Source organism: Balaenoptera ricei, chromosome 11 (genome assembly GCF_028023285.1).
Source record: "Balaenoptera ricei isolate mBalRic1 chromosome 11, mBalRic1.hap2, whole genome shotgun sequence".
NCBI lineage: Eukaryota > Metazoa > Chordata > Mammalia > Artiodactyla > Balaenopteridae > Balaenoptera > Balaenoptera ricei.
This window is the reverse complement of record NC_082649.1, coordinates 21848295-21871545: the sequence shown is the minus strand read 5'-3', so window position 1 is coordinate 21871545 and position 23251 is coordinate 21848295. Positions and strand designations below refer to the sequence as shown.

Below are 23251 nucleotides of genomic sequence, written 5' to 3'. Positions count from 1 at the left end.
CTACACTTCCTTTACTTAGCCTTCTCACATTTTCATGACATTATGTATTTAGTAAAATTGTGTGCTTTTCCTGTTAAAATATATGTCTGCAAGGTCAGGGAGAGTCTAACAACCCAGCACAAGTCATAGCACATAAATAGTAAATTTTATGAAAATAATTGTTTGAATTATGTTTTATGAATTTCCCATCAAAGAACCTTCCAAAGATTTGTTTTTTGTTTATATTCTTGTAAGCCTGGGCCAATGTTTCATGGACCTATGAGGCCAATCCTAGACTCCCCAGATTGTAAACAAATACTTTTTGGTTTCTTATAAGAAAAGATATGAGAACAAGAATCCTATGTTGCTGTGATTGGTGAGTGGGAAGGTTTTGAACTTAAAGTTTATAAATTGCATACCTGCTTGGGTTCAATCCTTGCTTCTGGCACATGAGCTTATTTTCTAATTTGTCCTTTTCGATAAGAACTGGAAACCTCTCACGTTTGTTCCAGAAAACTTATGAGTTTCTGTTTTGTGCTCAGGCTATTTGGTTATTTTTCGCTCTCCTATAATCCTACACCTTACCTCCAGAGCATAGAAAAAAAATCCAAGTAGGCAGTGTTTAATAGGTACATGGCTGAATCTTTCCACTGTGGTCCTTGCCCACCATCAGTTTGGTATAACCACCCCAAGCCCATCAGTTTTTAAGTCTACTGTAAATTGATTCTAAAGAGAAATGAAAACTGAGAAGACCTTGAACAGCTAGGATTATGTGACCTGCAAACAACCTCCTCAGTCTGGTGGCCCTCACCAGTGACTCGATTTCCAAAAGGCTCCCGACTCTTCAAGAAGGCTTTGGAAATCAGGGCCCAGAGTTTGAAGGAGATGTGTTGGACCAATATTATATCACAAGGAAGGAGGGAGGGAAGAGAGAGAGATTGTGAACGGGAAGTAAAATTTCCCCTCTATTCTTAGGGTTTCTGGCTGGGCCTGAGAAGTAAACTAGCATAAAACAGATAAATAGGAGAAAAACATACAAATTTTATTAAGTAAGTTTTACATGTACGTGGGAGCCCTCACAAGAAAAATGAAGACTCAAAGAAGCAATCAGAGCCCAACGCTTATGCACTAGGTTGGACAAACGTTGTGAAAACGTGCCAAGAGGAAAGGGTTTGGACTAGGGCAATTATGTGGAAAAGTGACTAGGAAGATAAGGGTTAGTTTAAGGAGGTTTTTGGTACAGATTTCTCTCGGCTTGGACTCCCCAGTCTCTGGTGATAAGAATGCTTCCTTCCTTCTGGTACAGAGAGGGCATATGGGTATTTTATCTCCTGCTTTTGGAAAGAAAAAGGAAGGTAAGAGTGCCCTTCTTGCATCTGCTGTTTTTCAAGTGTCTTTAGCTTAAAACAATCAACATATCAGAGAGGCATATTTTGGGGTGGCATGCTCTGAACCCCTACAATTGAAAACATTTTTTTTGCCTCCCATCTTAATGCACAAATATCCCAAGTTTAACTTAGTGAGCAGTCCCCAATTGGCCAGCTCTAACCCAGCTGCAAAAAAAGGGAGGTCATGTGAGTGCTGTTAACTTCGTTTATAATTCCCTTGAAACAAAGATACGTTTATTCAGCCCCGGTTATTTGCTAGGAACTACAGCAAAAGATGCGTACACACAGGGGTTTTAATTGTTGCACTTCTCTATCTGCAGCACTTCGACAAGTGCTTGGCACGTAGGCTCAAAATAAATACTCTCTGAGTGACTGGATAAATATAGATTAGTTTAGAAGTGTTCAAAGGGGCACAAATCAAGAATCATGTGTTCACAGATGATGCAATTTGAGGACATATTTCAAGCTTGTGCGTGAGTGAGATGCACTAGAAATGTAATTAAGCTCCAAAATTTCCTGTGTTCAAAGTTATCTATCTTTGAATCGAATAGCTATATTTTCTGTTGTATTTTTCTAGAAACTTTTGTATCTGGGGACAAAAAACCTACGTACTTCTGGTTCCATAGTGTAATGGTTAGCACGTTTGCTTTACACGCAGAAGGTCCTGGGTTCGATCCCCAGTGGAACCAACTTACAAACTGCTTTTTTTTTTTCCTTTTCCTTCTCTCACTCCAAGGCTAACAGAGTGGGTTTTCGCTTTCGTTTTTGTTTTTGTAGATTAGGCTTCTGAGAGCTATTTATGAAACAGAATTGCAGATTCTCTCCCGACTTTTCTTTGGGAGCTCCACTTTCATACACTGCTTAGTTCTCTGAGGCAGTGTAGAGCATCGGGTTGTTACCGAAAAATAGTCTTGTTATCTCTGTTATCTCCAGTCATCATAAAAGTCAAGCAGAAATAGATTTCAATGAGGCCTGAGCGCTGGGGACAATAAACGTCTCACCTCAAGAGTGAGAGAGCCTAATCAGCAAGAATTTCTAAAATTGTAAAACTGGGCGGAGGGGCGAGGATCCGATTTTAGGTCAAAAGGGTGTAGCCTGGGCCTCAGATTGGGAACAGTGCCAAAGAAATGTGTGGACGGGTCTCAACAGAGGCTGAACCCTACAGCATTTCCCAGTTCTTCAGAGGACTCAGGTTCTCTCTCCTAGAAAGTCAAGCTCTCCTAGCTCCTGCCTGGAAGTCTCAGGAAGAAGGCTCCAGGTTTATGCTCCTAAAAGGATAAAACAGTGATCTCTGTCCTGAGAGGCATTTGATGTGTTTGATGGCTGAGGTTCCAGACTAAAGACAGGAGACATCTATGAAAACCTTGACCTTACCCAGTGATCTTCCCAACCCTCTTCGACCCCACTTCCACTTAAAATAAGCAAGCACTGTCCAAAGGGTCAGAGCTTGCAATAGACTTTCACATATCCTGCTCTAAACCATGAATAGAAAGTCAGAATCATGATATTTCTGAAGAATATATTAAATAAATGTAACAAAAACAGAAACAAAAAGCAACTTATGGACAAAGGCTACATAGGTAGAACAATGCTGAGAATAAACCAATATTAATATACTCAGAGAGATGGGAGACAACATTGAATACTGAAATAAAGATAAGTGTATTTGCACAAGGAAAGAGGCTTTTGTAAAATAAAAATATATTATCAGAAATGAAAATTTTAATAAATAGATCATAAAGTGTGATACTATCCTGGAATATCAAGCAAAAAAGTTAGTGATACAGAGAAAAAAAATAAGTTTATTAGAGGAAAAGTCTAGGATGTGCAATATCTAAGTAGTATTACTTCCTGATATAAAGAATAGGGAAAATGCAAGGATGATAAACCTCAAAAAATTAGGTACATATCACAACACTAAAAAAAAAATCTAGATAGGCAGGGATCACTGAGTAGTCCGTAAAAAGGATTTTTGAAAAGTCACAGAAGGGATAAGTTAACAGAGTAGCTGACTTTTCAAAATTGGCACCAGAAGCTAGATGACAATAAAGCAATGGATTCAAATCTGAAAGAAAATGAAATCCACCCTAGAATCCTATATGAAACCCAAGTATCCATCAAGTATGAGTGTAAAAGAGAGACATTTTCAAATATACACTGCCTTGTATAATTTACCTTCAGTACTTCCTTTCTTGGGATCCATGGGAGGATACGTTCTACCAAAATGAAAGTGTGGGTTAAGAAGTAGGAAGACTTGGGATACAGAAAGAATGAGATGCAAGTGCAACATAGGAGATAAGTGAAGGGACAGTCCAGGATGACGGGAATATCATACATATGGAGTGTTAAGGGGAGCAAGACCAGACTGTAAGAGTTCAGAAATGTCTGGGGAAGAATTCTTCAAGGAGATGAAGTTGAGAGAAACCTGGATGTGGATAAACACCCTGAAAAGAGATTTAAATAACTGGTGGATGGATTTGGGGGTGAAATAATAAGACCTATTGAAAATTGTGAGAATAAAAATATGTTTAATTATTCCATGTGGGAGGAGTAATAATAGTTCATTAGGCTGGTTTAAAATTAGAAAATATGTATAAGGAGTGAAAAGGAATAAATAAGTAATCGTTAGTTGCAGATGACATGATATCTACAGAGAAAACTGGAGAATCAATAAATGTTTAAAATCAATAAATGAGTTTAGCACATTTGCTAGATAACTGTTCATAATTTTAATTCAGAAATACATAGAAAATAAGGTTTAAAAAATTATACTTAAGAATAAATCTGACAAATTATGTACAGTACTTTCACAGGGAAAGTTATAAAATATTATGGAAAGATATAAAAAACTACCTAAATAAATGCAGTGATACAACATATTAATGAGAGCAAAAGTTCTATAAAATAAAAATACAAAATTTCTTTAAAATTATATAAAATTATATATATACAATGAGATTTCAATCAAAATTCCAACAGATTCTAATACTTGGAAAAACTAGAGAGCTTTAGCAAACTAAATTATTTTAAAAAAGAAAAGAATGTTAGTGGTGTTTTCTTTTCTAACGTCAGATGTATTTTAAAGGATAGTAATTAATATGTGTGGTATTTTTGCAGAGATAGATAAACCAATGGAACAGAATAGATAGCACAATATAGTCCAAGGCAAATAATGAAACACCAAATACCTATATAGGACAGTGGAGGTAGAAGGGAGGGAATTGGAAAGAGTGGGTGGAATATTCATGACTTATCTGAGAACACGGTTGTGGTTTAGGCCCAGAACTGATGCAATCCTCCTTTTCAGTCCTTGTATGAGCTTTTCCCATTGTTGTCATGGTAACTCTCAACTGTCAAGGTGCTGGTGGGTGTGTCATTTAGCATGCTAATGTATTCTAATAAACATATAATAAGGCTCAAGGTCTACTGGAAGTCAAATCTTCTGCCATCTTGCGTGTAGTTGGTTCTAAACAGTTCTTGTATTTTTTCTCTTTGCAGCTTCCTCCTGAAACTTAGATAAGAGTAGTTGGTTTCTATTCGAGGGAGTGGGTAGGGGTATGATTCTGGGGAAACAGCCTTGGTAACACTATGGCAAACATTTTGGCAGGCATGGGGCCGAAAAATAGCCTAGCTGAAATCTTGAAGTGAACCTTAATTCTGAGGACAGACAAAACTCTTCCTGCCATGGCTGGAATTAACTTATCACCATCAAAATAGCTGAGGACTGTAGTCGATTTAAGTAGATGCTGAGTTCAGCATCAGTGTTTACAACATTACTACTACAAAGGCACAGATAGCAATCCTATTTATTTACTTATTTATTTAACAATAACAACAATGGCTTATTTTATCATGTTTTTGGTTTCTACCTCACTGAGTTAGTGCCCCATGCATATCATGTCCTTAAATCTTTAGAACAATTGTCGAAAGTGGTAACTCTCATTAACTTCCATTGAGAGATGAGGATGATGAGCCACAGAGAAATTAAAAAGCAGACCATGAGTGCCATAGATAGAGGAGGGCAGTTTTCCCTCTGCAAATGTGATTGGCAGGTTGTGAATGATGCTCCCAACCAATATTCAAGCAATCATAAAAGGACATCTGGAAAATGCAAATTTTTAACCTTATAATTCCCCTGCTCAGTTTATATCAGATTTGCTAGTGATGTCATACAAAGCTACACAATATAATTGTGAACCAGAGAAACTGACAAGTCTAGTAGAAATGTATTGGCACTAAGTATCACGTGGTGCATGCCAAGCAAATTCTCTACTTTTTGAGCAAATCACCAAGTGTAGGTCTTCTTTAACCCATTACTAGCCTGGCACTACAAGTTCATTCTGTGCCAGATTTAGGACCCTAACCCTGTTACCAAGAAGTAGCCTCTGGGCGATAGTACATGGATTTCCTCTACTCAGGCCAGTAAGTGCTGGAGAAAGTATGTTCTAGAGAATTGAAAGATCAAGATGTTTGTCTCTGTTCTAAATCTGAGTTTCCTCACTCACTGGTGGGAAAAAAAAATTGATAGGAGCCAGTCTGGGTTAATACATACTTGATCCCTGAACTCACCCTTATAAAACTGAGTAGAAATAACACACACAAAAGAGAAAATTGAAGTAGATGTGATCCAAATGAACATGGATGGTCATTGTGAATATTGTTATACTACTGGGAAGCAGCCTCAAACCTGGGCTGCTTAAGGGATGACACTGAAAATATAAGGCATTTCAGCTTAATTACAATATCTCTGAAGCTTTGTTGGTTCGAGTTTCAGAATCCGTGTCAGGTGGACACTTGGGGAAGAAGTGGGGGCTATTTTAGCCTTATGAAGGAAAGGCTTTAGGAAATCGAAGACGATATCTTCATGCTGAAACTTCTAATAAGCTGCTAAAAATATGAGATAGAAGACAGAAGACAGTATTTTTTTGAGCACTGAAAATTTACAAGGCCCAGGGGAGATGAGGTACCATATATGTATTCTCAGAGTGCTGTGCTATGAGAAGTGAACTCACCGCTCCTCTGGGGATCTGCTTCTTTTTAGTCACCTCACTGTGGTCCCCAGGTAGCATCCACTGCTTCTGCTTTCCAGCCACCTCCCCACCTCAGATCAATGCTCTTCCACTCCCACCTGACCTAGTCCACTTGCCTCTTTCTAACTCACTCAAGAAACTGAAGAGGCTAGAGATAGTGGCTATTCTTCTGAGTCATGATCCCCACCCCCCAAAAGTTCCTCTAATTTTTCCCAGATTATCAAAGTTTACAGTTTCTCAGCACTGACCTAGCCACGATACTTATACACCCTACTATATATAAAATAGATAACTAATAAGGACCTACTGTATATATAGCACAGGGAACTCTATTCAATACTCTGTAATGACCTATATGGGAAAAGAATCTTAAAAAAGAGTGGATATATGTATATGTATAACTGATTCACTTTGCTGTACAGCAGAAACTAACACAACATTGTAAATCAACTATGCTCCAAGAAAAATTAAAAAAACAATAAAATGCATCTAAAAGAAGAAAAAAAGAAATGTGTGATTCATAATCAGTCCTTTGTGTGCTAGAAAAGATTGCCACAATAAAACCGGATCTGCATTTGAACAGTCATTTCATCGTGTTTAGAAGAAAAAGTTTTCTATTTTTATTGTTATTACCTCAACTTCTTCATTGAGACTTCCAGGCAATGCCAATAGGAGTGTTGGACATGGGTATGGTTGGGAAGAGAAGAATTGGAGAAAAACAAACAAACATAAAAACCCCCCAAAACCATGGATACTTTCTGTTTGGCTGGCCAGTGGGGGCAGGATGCTGAACATTTGTCTTCAATTTTGCAAAGGTTTTAGAGAGGCTGTCTCCATGGCGGTGTTGAAAAAAATCGGTGATGTGCATATGAGGAATAAAGTTACTGCCGTGACTCGGTTTCGAACCGAGGTTACTGCGGCCACAACGCAGAGTACTAACCACTATACGATCACAGCATGCCTTCAGGAAGCATCTACTTTAAAGCTGTACCTCTGCTCTTTTCTCAGGAACGTCTATTCCTGTCATCTAAAGAAACATGCACTTTGTTTTCCATCTTTAGTTAGAAATGCCTTCTCAGTTTATTGCCTTATTCTGCTCCTCCACTTGCTAATACAGTATGTTGCTCCTGGCAAACAAACCAAAAGGAACAAAAATTAAGTTTCACTACATGGAATTTTCCAAATATGACGGCTCCTCTCTGGGGTTGCTAACACTTGCGGACTGACTACTCTCACTTCCACTTCAGCCCATGCAGGTCTCTTGCTTAGTTTTAAAAAGCGTGGTCCTCAGACCTCCAGCGATAGAATGGAGAGGGTGTTGCTTCGAATTGAACCTTACTGGGTCCCATTTTTGGCCAAACTGGTCAGAATCTCCAGGTGCTTGGCGTAGAATCTGGCATCATATCAGGTGCCAAAAGTGAGTTCAAAGGAAGGGATATGGCTCCATCCTGACCCACACATCTGTGAATCTGGCACGCCCCTGGACTCAGCCTGCCCAACTGAGAAAATGTTCAGTGCCTCGGGGTGCTTACACCTCACTGAAACTTGTTTCTCCCAGTTTTGCCAGTTGCCCGAGGGGGACAGGGGACAGTGCTTCTTGTATGGCCTGGAAGCTCTATGGGCCGCCCGCACCCCGTCACAGACACCTCTGCCTGCGCACCGTAGAGTCAGGGTCCTGGACATGCTCTTTCCTTGGTACAGAATGATTTCCTTTCTTCTCTTTACCTGGTTAAATTCCATTCATGCTTCAGCTCTCCACGGAATTCACTGGGGAAGCTTTTCCTGAACTCCCCTCTCCACACAACACGTTCCTCTCGGTCTAAGTCAAATTTATTTTCTCTGTTCCATGATTCTTTTTTTATTTTTCCATCAGTGTCCCCATATCAGTTTCTTATGATGTATTAGTTACTGGAGTTATTTTAAATTAATGTCAGTCTCCTCCCTCCCTCCCTCCCCTCCCCAGCTGTGCTCCAAGAGGAGATAACTGTCGTGTTCAATATAGTCTATCGCCAGGGTTCCACATTTAGTAAGTTCTTTATGAATATTGCTCGGGCGCACAATGAATGAATGAATGCACAGAGATTCCAATCCAATCCTTTATGGAGGCAACTTCTCCCAACAGTATGTGGCCAGGCACATGGCTTTATTGTGTGCAGAGGCTGTGGGTAGGAAAGATCGTTAGAAAATGAAGGCAAAGGAGTTCAGAATTACCTCAGCAGCTGACCATATAAAGCTTCTCAGCAGAGCCAAAATGATGTCTTTAATTTTCTGAGATTTTCTTTATCTCCTTTCTTCTAGATCACACAAAGCCACCCTAATTACTGGCAGGTTTGCTGAAGAATTACCTGCTTCCCAGTATTAATTTGATCAGGGAAGAGAGCTAGGGATTTTCTGTCTCAAGGAAATGAGCTCAGTTAAGCTGAAGGAAAGGAAATCCTGCCTGTACAGGGAATGCAGGCTGCTTTTGTCTCAGGCCTGTTTGAGTTGGACCTCTCCTTCCTTTCTTTCCCTCAGGGACTTCCTCTCACCCTATTTAGAAAGCACCCTATTTATGGACACACGTGCTTTTCTGCATTTTCTGCTGGGGTGTTTTTGGCAATTGGACTGATTTGCATGTGCTTCTCTATAAGAAGAGAGAAAAGCCAATCCTGTGTGTTAGTCCTTGGTGTGGCACAGGCCTAGAAAATGGCCTCTCTTCTTGTGCTTTTTATTTTTGAAAGCCTTTCTGAGGATTTTGCCTGACACTTTTACTACAGTGATTCTGAGTAGGATAAGAGACAGGGTGGCCTAATCCAACCTGCTAGCTCTATGTTTATCAATGCCATGGACTTTTCTACTTCTGACTTTCCTAAATTTTCTATTAAAAATAGATTTAAAACTCTCTCTCTTACTCAGGGGCATAACTCCAGCAACCCTTCCCTCTCTTTCCTATATTATTTTAAAAAAAATCTCTGTAGGGGGAGTTCCCTGATGGTCCAATGGTTAGGACTCCATGCTTTCACTGCCTTGGGCCCAGGTTCAATCCCTGGTTGGGGAACTAAGATGCCATGTAATGTGGCCAAATAATAATAGTAATAGTAATAATAACCTCTGTAGGATCTTTCCTATCAGCTTTTATTTCTTTCATCTGAAATGTTCTCTTGCTACCCTTTGAGCTACTAACATTATTGTCCTTCAGTTAACAGTCATATTTCCCCAAAGTGACATGTACCATATCTGGATATGCTACCCTCACCAGCTATCAGATAATTTGTAAGCCTGCTGGTTTTCACTTGGCCCCACTTTGAAGTGCATATCCTGCCACTTGGGCTTTATGATGCATAAGAGTCATTGGTCTGGAGTTATGCATGGCAGACAGAAATGCTCTAAGGAGACTCTTGCAGAACTCATGAAGAGTATCACACCTGGGGATTTAGAATAAGGCCAAGTCTTACGCTGATGGCAACTATTATTTATTTGAAAAGTAGCTTCTAGCATCTATTGAGCCATTTTAATTACTGAATGCCTGACAGTGGGACATAAAGCAAATATGTGCCCCAAAATATTCACCAGGAACTGGGTGTCCTATGATCTACCAAATTATAAAGATGGATATCACAGTAGCATTTCATTTTAAAATGAAATTCTATAGACAAGACCAGATCTGTGATGGTCTGAGCAAGATGTGTGATGCCCAGACTCCTGTACTATCTGTTTCTATTGCTTTGCTACCTCTCCTTCAACTCTTTTTTATAACCTCTTGGTAAACTCCCTATGACCAGTTAAAAAAGGATTAACAATCATGGCCTTGTTTTAGAGTGGCTTTGCAGAGCATTTTAGCACTAGTAGAATTGGATAGCTGTGCGCTACAAGTTATGCCTCCACTTAGAGATGGGAGGTCTTGAGAGAGAGTAGTGAAAAGAAATCCCCCCTGTCAGCAGAATATTGGGTGGTACATCTGGTTGTCCACTTCTTATGGTAGGGAATCTGGCCTGATGCAGGAAAAGCGAGTCTATATGTATCTTTACTAATTTATAGACAGTGACTAGTGAGTTATCCAGCTAATCAAGGACATGGAAAACATGACTAGAAAATTATTATCATGAAGGTCTTGTGGAGTGTAATGTGCAAGGACACAGTCAGTATATGAGTTACCCCAAAATGACCACCAGAGGGCTTCCACCATGAAGGAGGCTCTTAAGAATGGGGTAGAAATGATGATCTATCCTGTGGATATTAGTCAACCTCTTTCCCCAACCAATCAGTGATTGCAAAATTGCCCATGTACAAATTTTTCAACATCTCTCTTTAACATTCCTACTCATACCTTAGACCAAAGTGTATAAGACCAGGTAGTTAAGAGAAGGCAGTTATGTGTGGGTTCTGTGTTGAGGTAGCTAATATCTTGATTTATAGCTTTATCTCTTACAAATTGAGAATCTGATTGAATAAATTACATTGTGCTTTCTTGTCTTACTCAGTTTGGGCTGCTATGACAAATATTATAGGATGGGTGGCTTAAACAACAAACATTTATTTCTCATAGTTCTGGAATCTGGGAAGTCCAAGAGCAAGGTGCCAACAGATTCCATGTCTGGTGAAGACCTGCTTCCTGGTTTGTAGGTGCTGCCATCTCTCTGTGTGCTCATGTGATTTCTTCTTTGTGGGCTCCAGGAGTGCGTGGGGAGCTCTGGTCTCTTCTTCTTACAAGAGTGCTAATCCCACCATGAGGATTCTACCTTCATGACCTCATCTAAACCCATTTACCTCCCAAGCCCCCATCTCCAAATACCATCACATTGGGGGGTTAGGATTTCAATATATGAAAGGGGGGCAGGGGGCTCAAACATTCAGTCCCATAGCATTTCTTTTCTAAATTGTAACTGGAACGATACCCACCTAAAGTGCATTCATGTTACATATGTAGCCCATAAATGGTCTGTACTGAATATCTCTTCCATGTTTTCTTTAAAGCCTCATTCTCTTCTCTTTTGGGGCCTCAACTATTCACTTTGAAGCCTTCACATTGTGGTACAAAACTGGAACCCAGGACTGGATAAGTGAAGTGATTGCTGGATCTGGAGGAGGGAGAAAAGGCCAGTGGAAGATTCTCTCTTATTCCTTATTGTTTTATATCACCTTCCATTTGCAATGACTGTGGCGTCTAAAACTCTTACAGGAGTATATGAAATTAGTAAAGATTTTTAGAAAGTAAGTTTTCTCATTTCTCTAAAAAGAAAACACATCCCTTTTAAATTCCCCAATGAAGGTAAAGAAACCATGTATGCTAAAGTCAGTTTTACAAATACCATCATAGACATTACTCAACACTGATACTTATATTCATGTTAATGTATGTCATAGACATGGAAATGCAGTATCTAGATCCCCCACCAAGGAGAGAATTGCTGCCCAACTGTAGAATGCACTTAGTAGATAGGCAGCAGCTCTTATCTCCAGGGTTCGCCAGAGTTGCAGATCTCCACCCAACTCAAGGCACGCCCTTCCTCAGGGCAGTCCACATCAGTGGCAGAAGTAAAGCCTGATCCAGGGACATTTTCACCGAATGTGGGGCAACTCTGACAGGCAATACAGGCTCCATTGCTCCCCACATGTTTGTCTGGCCTGTATCACAGTTTGACATTCTCTATCCAATCCTAGTTCCTTCCTCCCTTCACAGATGTTGGTCCCTAATAAACATCTTGCACCCCAAACTCCATCTCAGCATCTGCTTCCAGAGAACTCAAGCTACATCACTATATCACCATAATTTTTTTCCTGGGTGTCTTGCATTTTATTATCACTTCATTCGACAGGGCTTCTGCAAGCAAAGACTAGGAGTAGCAAATAAATCCTGTATTGAATTATAAACTATGTTCTCAATCTTTCAGTTTTTGAACCACATAATAAAGTCGATATTATTTTTTTAATTAATTTTTATTGGAGTGTAGTTGTTTTACAATGTTGTGTTAGTTTCTACTGTACAGCAAAGTGAATCATCTGTACGTATACGTATATCCCCTCTTTTTTGCATTTCCTTCCCATTTAGGTCACCAGAGAGCATTGAGTAGAGTTCCCTGAGCTATAGTGTAGGTTCTCATTAGTTATCTATTTTATACATAGTATCAATAGTGTATATATGTCAATCCCAATCTCCCAATTCATTCCCCCCCACCCAGTCAATACTATTTTTATGGTGTCTTTTTTAAAAGGTGGGTTGGATTCCACAGCTTTTCTATCTAGCTAATCTGTATTATCAAATTATCTCAGAGATCAGGGTTGCTATTGCTTTTGATTACTTATACACATTAATTTACACACCCTAAGTCCTATATTATGGTGTCCTCCCCCCCCCGCCCCCTTTAAGTTCATCGCCTAATGGGCCTTCTGGCTGTTCCCAAGAAAAACACATTTTCTGTCCTAAGGCTTTTGCATTTTCAGTTCCCTCTACTTGAAATACTCTTCCTCTAGTATCTGCCTATCTCGTTCTTTTTTTTTAATTTATGTATGTCTCTGAGCAAGTAACACTTTAGAGGTAATCTCCATTTACCCCCTATCTAAAATGAGTCCCCATAATGCTCTATGGCTTATCTCCTCACTGTTTTTCACAGGATGTGTGTCATCTTACATATTATATATTCACGTGTTTATTTATGGCTCCCTCACCTAGAGTAAATTTCAGGGAGGTAGATTTTCTAGGTTTGAATTGACTGTTGTATCCTGAGTTACAAGAGTGCGTTAAATGAACATGAGTCCCAAAGAAATAGGACCAAGGATTTACTAATATGGGATTAAATAAGTTCCGCATATTTTTAATCGACAAACTCTAGTTCCCATTAGAATTAAATCTTAAAGAAAATGTAAACGGCTGCTGAGTGGAATTTTAAGAATTTCATCATCTGATGTAACTATCTTTTAATTAGGTCACTTAACCAGGATGCTCTTTCAAAGGACTTTTCTAAACAGTACATTCAGAATTGCTAAGTTTCCTAAAAGTAATCAGTGCATCCGTATTTTGGCTACCTAAGGACACTACTTGTAGATAACATTAGCTTTATTAACTGACTTCAGATACTTGCTTATCGGATTCATCTCCCAACTTCTGAACAAGCCTCTCCACATACTATCACTCAAAACACAAAATTGTGTGTACCAGCTTTCTCTTTGACAGTGTAGGTGGCTCTGAAAAGAGCCTTTGTTTTTCAGCTTTTCTCACCTTGTTACTTATTTGGTCTTGTGGTGGCTCTCGGTCTTCTTAGGCAGCAGCACGGCCTGGATGTTGGGCAAGACGCCGCCCTGAGCGATGGTGACTTTGCCCAGCAGCTTGTTGAGCTCCTCGTCGTTGCGGATGGCCAGCTGCAGGTGGCGCGGGATGATACGCGTCTTCTTGTTGTCGCGGGCCGCGTTGCCCGCCAGCTCCAGGATCTCGGCCGTCAGGTACTCCAGCACCGCCGCCAGGTACACCGGCGCGCCGGCCCCAACCCGCTCGGCGTAGTTGCCCTTGCGGAGCAAGCGGTGCACCCGGCCCACGGGGAACTGAAGCCCGGCCCGCGAAGACCGAGTCTTAGCCTTAGCGCGAGCCTTACCGCTTTGTTTGCCTCGTCCGGACATCATGAGCTGAACAACGTCTTCTCAAATAGCTATCAAAAGGAAGGAGCAAGGGCAGCACTTTTTATAACCCTATTGGGCGCGAAAAAGGAAGCGTGTCATTGGTTAGGATGTGGCTTCATTTTAACCAATGGAAAGGCGAAATTGGGATTCTTGCGTTCTGATTGGGCAGAACTAATTTCTGACGGCTTCTTGAACAGTCACCAATCAGACATAGGACTTCGACTTACCTTATTTGCATAAGAGGTTCTATATAAATGAGGTACTTTGGGTTTCTATTATTTTTTCGTCGTTGTACGTTGTGTGATTTAATAGATCATGCCTGAGCTGGCGAAGTCCGCTCTAGCCCCGAAGAAGGGCTCTAAGAAGGCGGTGACCAAAGCGCAGAAGAAGGATGGCAAGAAACGGAAGCGCAGCCGCAAGGAGAGCTACTCCGTGTACGTGTACAAGGTGCTGAAGCAGGTCCACCCAGACACTGGCATCTCGTCCAAGGCCATGGGCATCATGAACTCGTTCGTTAATGACATCTTCGAGCGCATCGCGGGCGAGGCGTCGCGTCTGGCGCACTACAACAAGCGCTCGACCATCACGTCCAGGGAGATTCAGACGGCCGTACGCCTGCTGTTGCCCGGGGAGCTGGCGAAGCACGCTGTGTCCGAGGGTACCAAAGCTGTTACCAAGTACACCAGCGCCAAGTAAACTTGTCAAGTAACTGTCTTTTAGATCTAACCCCAAAGGCTCTTTTAAGAGCCACTAAGTTGTCAGTATTAGAGCTGAAAATACGAACTCTGAATTTAGGTTTAAGTTCTAGCAATAATGTGAGCGATTGAGAATTCTATTGTACTGAGTCATATGTACTGTGGTCGTAATTTGCCTCTGAATAGAAGGAAACCAGTTATACTACCAAGTGCCTCAGAAACACGGCCCGTAGACCTGGTAAGTTAACACGTGAACACAAAGCGAATCATTCTTGTTTCGGGGGTCTTCTGTATGTATTAGTAAACTTGGTCTCCAATGACCTCCCAAAATGTAGCCTTTTAACTCAGCAGTTATCTCATGTCCCTGGCCGTACGATGTGCTTAAAAAGAGAATGGCGGGAAGAACATTAAATTGGCAAAACAATGCTTTCGCTCGGCTTTTAAATTTTGGCCTTTCCAGCCCATTTGGGGTCAGGACAATGCTCGAACTCTCCGTCGCCCTCCCTGCCCCCCCCCGCCCACCCCCACCCCCACCCCCACCCCCACCCCCCGCCCCCAGCCAGGAGGAAGTCTGCAAGGCAAAGAGAAACATGTCTTCAGAGTAAAGATATGTAATATGAGGGCCCACAAAAAAGATTTTGTGGCCAATTTACTAGTTTTTAAAAACCATATACGGCTAGAGAAACAAGTAACGGGTGGTAAAATGGGGAAAAACAAGGTCATATCCTTCACCTCTGACATTAAGAAATATAAAGGACTGGAGGGAGGTTTTAGAGTTGGGCCTGAGTCCAGGCCTCTGGTCTCATAAAACTCAGGCCTCCAGACAAATCCAACCCGCAGCCGAGAAGCTTGTTGGAGGCCCCACCCGTGCCCGGGGGAATCTTGGCCCGCGATCACTAAATACTGTGCTCTGCCCATATTTTCCACACCCTAGAGTTAACTATGTGAACTGCCTTGAGCGATCTATTTTAAATGGTTTAAGACACCAGCGTACAGACGGATTGTTACTTTTGCCCTTTCCTTGAAAAGTTGGGGGGCCCTAAAAAGGGCCTTTTTAATAAACAAACAGGATCCAACTTTTTTCTTTTAGCCGCCGAAACCGTAGAGAGTACGTCCTTGGCGCTTCAGCGCGTAGACTACGTCCATGGCCGTGACCGTCTTGCGCTTGGCGTGCTCGGTGTAGGTGACGGCGTCCCGGATCACGTTCTCCAGGAACACCTTCAGCACCCCACGGGTCTCCTCGTAGATGAGACCAGAGATGCGCTTGACACCTCCACGCCGGGCCAGGCGGCGGATGGCGGGCTTGGTGATGCCCTGGATGTTGTCGCGCAAGACTTTGCGGTGGCGCTTGGCGCCCCCTTTCCCCAAACCTTTGCCCCCCTTACCACGTCCGGACATTCTCAGGAAATGAGCAGACAACTGCGTTCAACTTGTCGCAGCTCCTTTTAAAAAGTAACCTCTGCGGACCAGAGTGAAAACCAAAAGAGCTGTGGCGGGAATCCCTCTGGGTTGGGGGAGGGGACCTAAAGACCTAAAGGAACAAGCCGGCCATACTACTCCTGTTTGTTCTTTCAGTTAATTCTTTTGATTCCTCAAGACCTAGGGTATTTTTCTCCCCTTTTCTCATTTAATGTGTTTCGCTCCTCATCCTCGTTAAACAACAAAACTTTAACATTGTAGATGATACATAAAATAGCACAGAGGATAAAATATTCTGCTTTTATCTATACCTATATACATGTGTCTTCTTCCTCTACCAGTATTTGCATACGGTTAATACCATTTTATGAAGTTTTTCTCCTAATATATGGGGGAAATATACTACCTAGAAATAGAGCAAGATGGGCTAATAAAATAGAGAATTTCAAGATCTTCCAGGTATATTGTTAAATTCTCTTCCACCAAATGTGTGTCAATTTTCACTTTTAATATAAGTTCCTATTATTATTTTACTGATAATGGGTAGAATCATTAAAAATTTTAACTCTATAATAATCCAGACTTGGTTTCTTGTATAGAGAATTAACTTTTAAAAAATTAACCAGCTGGCTAATCAGTATAACATAGTAAATATTTTCTCCACTGATTTGAGGAACTTAATTGATCGTTTCTTGAATATTTCACTTAAAATTATTTCGAGTTTTTATTGTTCTGCTGATCAGTCTATGTATAGTGCTCTAGCATTTTAATTATTTGTAATGTTGAAAAATAAGTATTTGCCTGTGAATTCATACCTCATAATTATTTATTTCAAATTAATTTCTACTATTATAGAAAAATAAATCATTTTATCTAGCTGCAACAAAGTAGTTATTTTAGTACTCTTTTTTTTTTTTTTTTTTATAAATTTATTTATTTATTTTTGGCTGTGTTGGGTCTTCGTTTCTGTGCGAGGGCTTTCTCTAGTTGCGGCGAGCGGGGGCCAGTCTTCATCGCGGTGCGCGGGCCTCTTACTATCGTGGCCTTTCTTGTTGCGGAGCACAGGCTCCAGACGCGCAGGCTCAGTAGTTGCGGCACACGGGCTTAGTTGCTCCGCGGCATGTGGGATCTTCCCAGACCAGGGCTCGAACCCATGTCCCCTGCATTGGCAGGCAGATTCTCAACCACTGCACCACCAGGGAAGCCCCTATTTTAGTACTCTTAACTGTATTAAATCTATACAATTTATTAGGGTAAATTTGTTATTTTTGAAGTACTGTGTCCTCCTAACCTGCAAAATACCGAATCTGGGTCTTTAAATGTCTCAGTAGATTTTTTTTCTAGGTAACATATAATTTAAAAAAAATTTTTAACTTTCATTATTAGGAGAGCAGTTAATTTGTCATTAGTGAACAAGTAGAAAATTCAAATGCAGAGAAAAGAAAGTCTACCTTTGTCTAAGAAAGCCTTTATTAAAAGAATGATTATATATTTCAAACATTCTTGGTTATATATACTTAATTTTAAAAATATATACTATTTTACTGTTAAATTCTGAGAAATTTTAATCCCGTCTTTCAGCATTAGCATATAATCCCATTGTTATTCAATGATTTTCTTTCACTTTATTTCAATGAGAGTTACTTTCAGCAAGGTTGCAATACAGTATTTTCAAAGTATTCCTATAAACTATAAATTTCATAAAATAAATAAAAACCTTTGCAAAAACAAAACTGATTCAACCAACAGGAACAAAATTCAGTATATATTACAGAGATGGGTATAGAGCCAGCATAATTCAACAAGTTAAGGCCAAATACAAATTGAAAATAAGAAGCTTAATTCTCCCCAAGGGTCCCTTTCCTTTCCTTTTTCTCTTTCAAAATTTCTTTCTCTGTCCTTTTCAAATGTACTTAAAATGGCTAAAAAAGCCCTTTGCCAGCCTCTTAACTCAGGAAAGTTTCCTCAAGGACCTTAGAGTCCTCTCTTTAATCATCAAGGAAAATAGTACTCTATTTCCCAGTTTCCTGACTCCAGATTGCAAAACCTACCTAATGTAATGGGTAGTATCTACTTACCTATATAAAAGAGTGAGATTTTTTTCTCTCTCTTTGCAATCTCTTTAAAAGATTGCCCGTGTAGAGCATAATATTTTGAATAAGCATTAAGCTTATTCAATAATAAACTTTCTTTTGTTTTACATTATATTTCCCCAACATTAGTTAACTGGAATATATTTTACAGACCCTTCTCTACTTTAAAAAAAAAAAAATAAAGCCCTACATGATCTGACCTCTGCCTATCTCTGTGAACTCACTTTCTACCCTTGCTTTCTCTGCTCTTGATCTTCCTTAAATATTCTTGATCTTAAACTTGATCTTTAACTTTCTATCTCAAAATGCCCAAATAGATGGGCAAATGCCCAAATAGTTTGGGCAGAATAGATGCCCAAACTGACTGTAATGGATATACACACAACTAGTAAAACAACTTTAGACCCTTATCAATGGAGAAGGCATCAATTTAAATATGCCTAACAAAGCTTACCCTTGTTTCCCTGGTAACCTCCCTGTACCTGACCTCCCTTCTTTAGCAGAAGATGGTATTTAAGCTGGAGTTCTTTTTGTTTGTTTTGTTTTGTTTTTTGGCCGCACCTCACAGCTTGCGGGATCTTAATTCCCTGACCAGGGATTGAACTCGCGACCTTGTCAGTGAAAGCCACCAGGGAATTCCCTGGAATTCTAAGGCACCTCTAGAGGTACTCATTTTTCCCTGGGTTTCTCCCATGTATACATGAGGTATATAGTTGTTAAGAAACCTGTTTTTCTCTTTCGAATTTGGCTTTTATTACAGGGCTTGTTACCCGAAAACTGGGTTCGCCTCTTGGTGGGTGTCGCACCAAAAGACACAACCAAGCCAAAGATCATGGGAAGGAAGAAAGAATTTATTACTACTTGCAGCAAGTAAGGAGAACACTAGGGATCTTCCCAAAGCAGTGTCTCCCTGAACAGCAAAACTGGGGAAGTTTTAAGCTAAGGGTACATGCATATTCATGAAGGGGCTCAAGCAGAGAATTCAGCACAGAATTGGGGCAAAGGCTGACCGAGTCCAAGCTTTAGTTGATCTGAAGTCACTAGGGGCAAAATTATCATTCCATTCTCCACTTAGGTGGGGGCCTTAGTTCCTGCAGAACTCAAAGACTGTATCAGATTTTTATCTATATCCCTTGAGGAGGAACTAGGACTTTGTTTTTATTGTTGAACTATTGTTTCTTGACTGCTTTTCCTTTGTTCCTGCACTCCCTTACTTTCCTTAAGATCATTGATTACTGAGACACGTTCAAGGGCAAGCATTGTGGCCACGCTTAGATCACAAAATGGCTTAGGCCAAAATGGCTTCTCATGTAAATAAAGCCATTCCTGGGAATTCCCCGGTGGTCCAGTGGTTAGGATTCCACGCTTTCACTGCCAAGGGCCCGGTTCAATCCCTTGTCAGGTGCGGGGACCCCCTAACCTATCTGCTTACAGGCTCTCAGCCAAAAACTCAGAAGGGTGGAGGAAAAATTATTTTTCTTCCCTACAATTGGAAGACATATTTAAAGACAGAACAATTGAATAATGAATGAAATCATTTGGGTTACGTAACTTCTAAAAAGCCTATGAAAAGTCAAATACTTTACTGCTTTTTGATGGGTCATTTGAGTGTCTAGCATTGTTAGATATTGTTGTTGGCATTTCTTTTTATTTCAAGAAGTCTTATTTATACTAGGATTGGAAGTAGTTCTCTTTTAAGTACAAAAAACAGAGACAATAAAAGGGTATGAATAATTATATGAGATATTAGTAGACTTAAGTGCTAAAGAAATTCCAGCTATGAAGAGGCAGCTTCAGTGAAAAATCATAATTAAGTTGCAAAAGAATAGGTTAGATTGACCAAATCTTACAGCAAGGGTTTTTCACCTGGGATCCATATATGCCACAATAACTCTGAGGATAAAAATCAGCAGGATGTGGATGGGGTGGTGGCGGTAGTGGTGAGGGGGGAAGTCCATGAGTTTAGATGGAGAAAAATATATATTTTAATTAACCTTTAACTGAACTTTGGCATTTCACTTTATTATGAATTTAGGCCTCAAACCTCAGTACCTGTTACTTTGTTACCCAGTGGAAATCACAGATGTTTCATTTTTCATAACAATTGCTGAGTTATCTTAAACCATCTTTTATACTTATTACTGATGGCAGTTAGGCTCCCCAAAAGATTGTGTTATGTACTGTGTTAACTATATAAGCACATATGTCACTCTATCAAATTTACTTTTAAAAATACTTTGATAACTGTAATGTAATAAATTTTTTTGCAACTTTTGCATTTTGTACACTTAAAACATTATTCTGAGAATTTTCCACTTAGTCACCACACAGCCAAAGGTGTTCACGATATTCAAGAAAAAAAAAAAGTTAACGTCTTTTATTTTGAGATGACATCAATTAAAAGAGTTCAGTGAGTGGCGAGTAAGAGGCTAGATTCTGCGACCTAGGCAGTAAAAACCATTGGCAGGGGTATTCCTTATTTGGTTACAGCAACAGAAGTTACTTGTAATGTCACATCAAATAACTGTTTCAAAGGTAACCCTGTCAGCTTTGCTGACTTGGTTTCTGTCAGGAGCCCACAACACACTACATTTCTCCACTACTTACCAACTATTTTGTCGAAACATATCATAATCCTCTATATTATTTTCCTTACCCCACACTTAAAGTCTACGAGGCAGAAGTTTAAGTCTGCGTGATTGGCAACACTTTACATTTCAATAGCAATAGTTATGGAAAACATTTCCTCAAATGTCTTGATCGGTTTAAAGTTTGTTAGAAATAACTAACCTGTCAAGTTCTCCTGAGGCAACAGCACTTGAGATTTAGGCCGCATCCCAAATATGAGAAACCTTTCTCGGGCTCCAGAGTGGTGTCCCATCTACAGATGTAATCCCAATATTTTAACGTAGCAACATTGCCTCGTGGCACATGTACTGTTAGGGAAAACGAATGTGGCTGACAGTATTTGGGTGGGGGAGACTATCGTGCCAGGAAGCTCTCCGTTGATCTGTAGGGGAACTGGATGTCCTTGGGCATGATGGTGACGCGCTTGGCGTGGATGGCACACAGGTTGGTGTCCTCGAAGAGCCCCACCAGTTAGGCCTCGCACGCCTCCTGCAGCGCCATGACGGCCGAGCTCTGGAAGCGCAGGTCGGTCTTGAAGTCCTGCGCGATCTCGCGCACCAACCGCTGGAACGGCAGCTTGCGGATCAGCAGCTCCGTGGACTTCTGGTAGCGGCGGATCTCGCGCAGGGCCACCGTGCCGGGCCGGTAGCGGTGCGGCTTCTTCACGCCGCCCGTGGCCGGCGCGCTCTCGCAAGCCGCCTTGTCAGGTCCTTGCTGCACCGTCTGCTAAATTCGAGTCAGGGTAGTGCCTCTTTTGCACCAAAATATTTCAGAAACTGATGATGCTAATGGTTACCTGTGGACGCACACCTATTAAAGATTAGCGATAAAGTCCTAATAAATCCGTAGACAATCACTGCAGCTAACTTTCTTTAAAACGTGATGAAATGTTTTTACCTTACTTTGCTTTCAACAAGGCAGAAAATGGTAAAGTGACTCAAGCTTTTATTAAATCTCACTACCCCGTTTCATCGTTCAACGTAACAAATGTTAAGCTCTCCTACAGAAAATGTGGGTGGCCCTGAAAAGAGCCTTTGGTTTTAACTTATTCCAGTTGCTATAATCTGGGCAATTACTTGCCCTTGGCCTTGTGGTGGCTCTCGGTCTTTTTGGGCAGCAGCACAGCCTGGATATTGGGCAATACGCCACCCTGAGCGATGGTGACTTTACCCAGTAGCTTGTTAAGCTCCTCGTCGTTGCGAATAGCCAGCTGCAGATGACGCGGAATGATACGCGTCTTCTTGTTGTCGCGGGCCGCGTTGCCCGCCAACTCCAAGATCTCCGCGGTCAGGTACTCCAGCACCGCCGCCAGGTACACCGGCGCGCCGGCCCCGACTCGCTCGGCGTAGTTGCCCTTGCGGAGCAGGCGGTGCACTCGGCCCACGGGGAACTGGAGCCCGGCCCGTGAAGAGCGGGTCTTGGCCTTGGCGCGAACTTTCCCGCCTTGCTTGCCCCGTCCAGACATCATGAAACCATACGACTGCACCTCAGAAAGCTAACAAAACAAAAGTATAGGGGCAGCACTTTTTATGTCCCTTATTGGGCGCGAAAAAGGAGGTATGTCATTGGTTAGGAGTGTGGCTTCATTTTAACCAATGGAAAGGCGGCATTAGGATTCTTGCGTTGTGATTGGGCAGAACTAATTTCTGACGGCTTCTTGAACAGCCACCAATCAGACACAAGACTTTAACTTATCACCTTATTTGCATAAGAGGTTCTATATAAAAAGGACACATCGCATTTTTCATCCCACTATTTTTCTTTCTCCTGAGTGCTTTTGAGTTGCTTTTTATCATGCCGGAAGCGGCTAAATCTGCTCCTGCTCCGAAGAAGGGATCCAAGAAGGCGGTTACTAAAGCGCAGAAAAAGGATGGTAAAAAGCGCAAACGCAGCCGCAAAGAGAGTTATTCCATCTATGTGTACAAGGTGCTGAAGCAGGTCCACCCGGACACCGGTATTTCGTCTAAGGCCATGGGCATCATGAACTCGTTTGTTAACGACATTTTCGAGCGCATCGCGGGCGAGGCGTCGCGCCTGGCGCATTACAACAAGCGGTCGACCATCACGTCCAGGGAGATCCAGACGGCCGTGCGCCTGCTGCTGCCCGGGGAGCTGGCCAAGCACGCCGTGTCCGAGGGCACCAAGGCCGTCACCAAGTACACCAGCGCCAAGTAAACAGTGAGTGGGTTGTAAACAGTTTTAACGGCTCTTTTAAGAGCCACCATATGCTCAGAGAGAGAGCTGGTGCTAGTTCTGTTTCTGCGCTGGGCCTTACGTAGCTCATTACAGTATTTAGTGTGCGAAGTAGAGCAATTACTGAGCAGTTCTTTAGGACTTTCCTGTCACGGTAAGCTTGAGATACGCTAACTACAAAGATGATGTTACCTGACCCTGGCAAAACTCTGAAACTCCTTGTAACCCTGCCCTGG

General features: G+C 41.3%; 6 protein-coding genes and 1 non-coding gene across 8 annotated transcripts; 3 read left to right on the top strand and 4 right to left on the bottom strand.

The window, feature by feature from the left end:
* Positions 1 to 1983: 1983 nt before the first annotated feature.
* Positions 1984 to 2056, top strand: TRNAV-UAC (transfer RNA valine (anticodon UAC)). Its single transcript has one exon. It is a non-coding gene; the product is annotated as a tRNA-Val (tRNA).
* A 2732-nt stretch (positions 2057 to 4788) lies between these two features.
* On the bottom strand, positions 4789 to 13990 carry LOC132374480 (histone H2A type 1-J-like). 2 transcript variants are annotated; one of them, XM_059938193.1, is made up of 2 exons: positions 13593 to 13990; positions 4789 to 4872 (listed from the first exon to the last, which is right to left on the bottom strand). In XM_059938193.1, exon 1 carries the CDS (start codon positions 13988 to 13990, stop codon positions 13601 to 13603), a length of 390 nt encoding a protein of 129 aa, XP_059794176.1. In that variant the 3' UTR covers positions 4789 to 4872; positions 13593 to 13600. The 2 variants fall into 2 exon arrangements, with proteins under 2 accessions (XP_059794176.1, XP_059794177.1); XM_059938194.1 differs by having other exon boundaries at positions 4831 to 4878.
* A 312-nt stretch (positions 13991 to 14302) lies between these two features.
* Positions 14303 to 14683, top strand: LOC132374489 (histone H2B type 1-K-like). Its single transcript, XM_059938205.1, has one exon. The coding sequence runs from the start codon at positions 14303 to 14305 to the stop codon at positions 14681 to 14683; it is 381 nt and encodes a 126-aa protein (XP_059794188.1).
* A 1085-nt stretch (positions 14684 to 15768) lies between these two features.
* Positions 15769 to 16083, bottom strand: LOC132374495 (histone H4). Its single transcript, XM_059938210.1, has one exon. It carries the CDS (start codon positions 16078 to 16080, stop codon positions 15769 to 15771), a length of 312 nt encoding a protein of 103 aa, XP_059794193.1. The 5' UTR covers positions 16081 to 16083.
* A 5093-nt stretch (positions 16084 to 21176) lies between these two features.
* LOC132374310 (histone H3-like) lies at positions 21177 to 21794 on the bottom strand. The gene is made up of 4 exons (XM_059937879.1): positions 21785 to 21794; positions 21619 to 21632; positions 21327 to 21545; positions 21177 to 21275 (listed from the first exon to the last, which is right to left on the bottom strand). Exons 1-4 carry the CDS (start codon positions 21792 to 21794, stop codon positions 21177 to 21179), a joined length of 342 nt encoding a protein of 113 aa, XP_059793862.1.
* A 100-nt stretch (positions 21795 to 21894) lies between these two features.
* On the bottom strand, positions 21895 to 22290 carry LOC132374473 (histone H2A type 1-like). Its single transcript, XM_059938185.1, has one exon. It carries the CDS (start codon positions 22288 to 22290, stop codon positions 21895 to 21897), a length of 396 nt encoding a protein of 131 aa, XP_059794168.1.
* Positions 22291 to 22616: 326 nt separating this feature from the next.
* LOC132374488 (histone H2B type 1-J-like) lies at positions 22617 to 22997 on the top strand. Its single transcript, XM_059938203.1, has one exon. The coding sequence runs from the start codon at positions 22617 to 22619 to the stop codon at positions 22995 to 22997; it is 381 nt and encodes a 126-aa protein (XP_059794186.1).
* Positions 22998 to 23251: the final 254 nt, after the last annotated feature.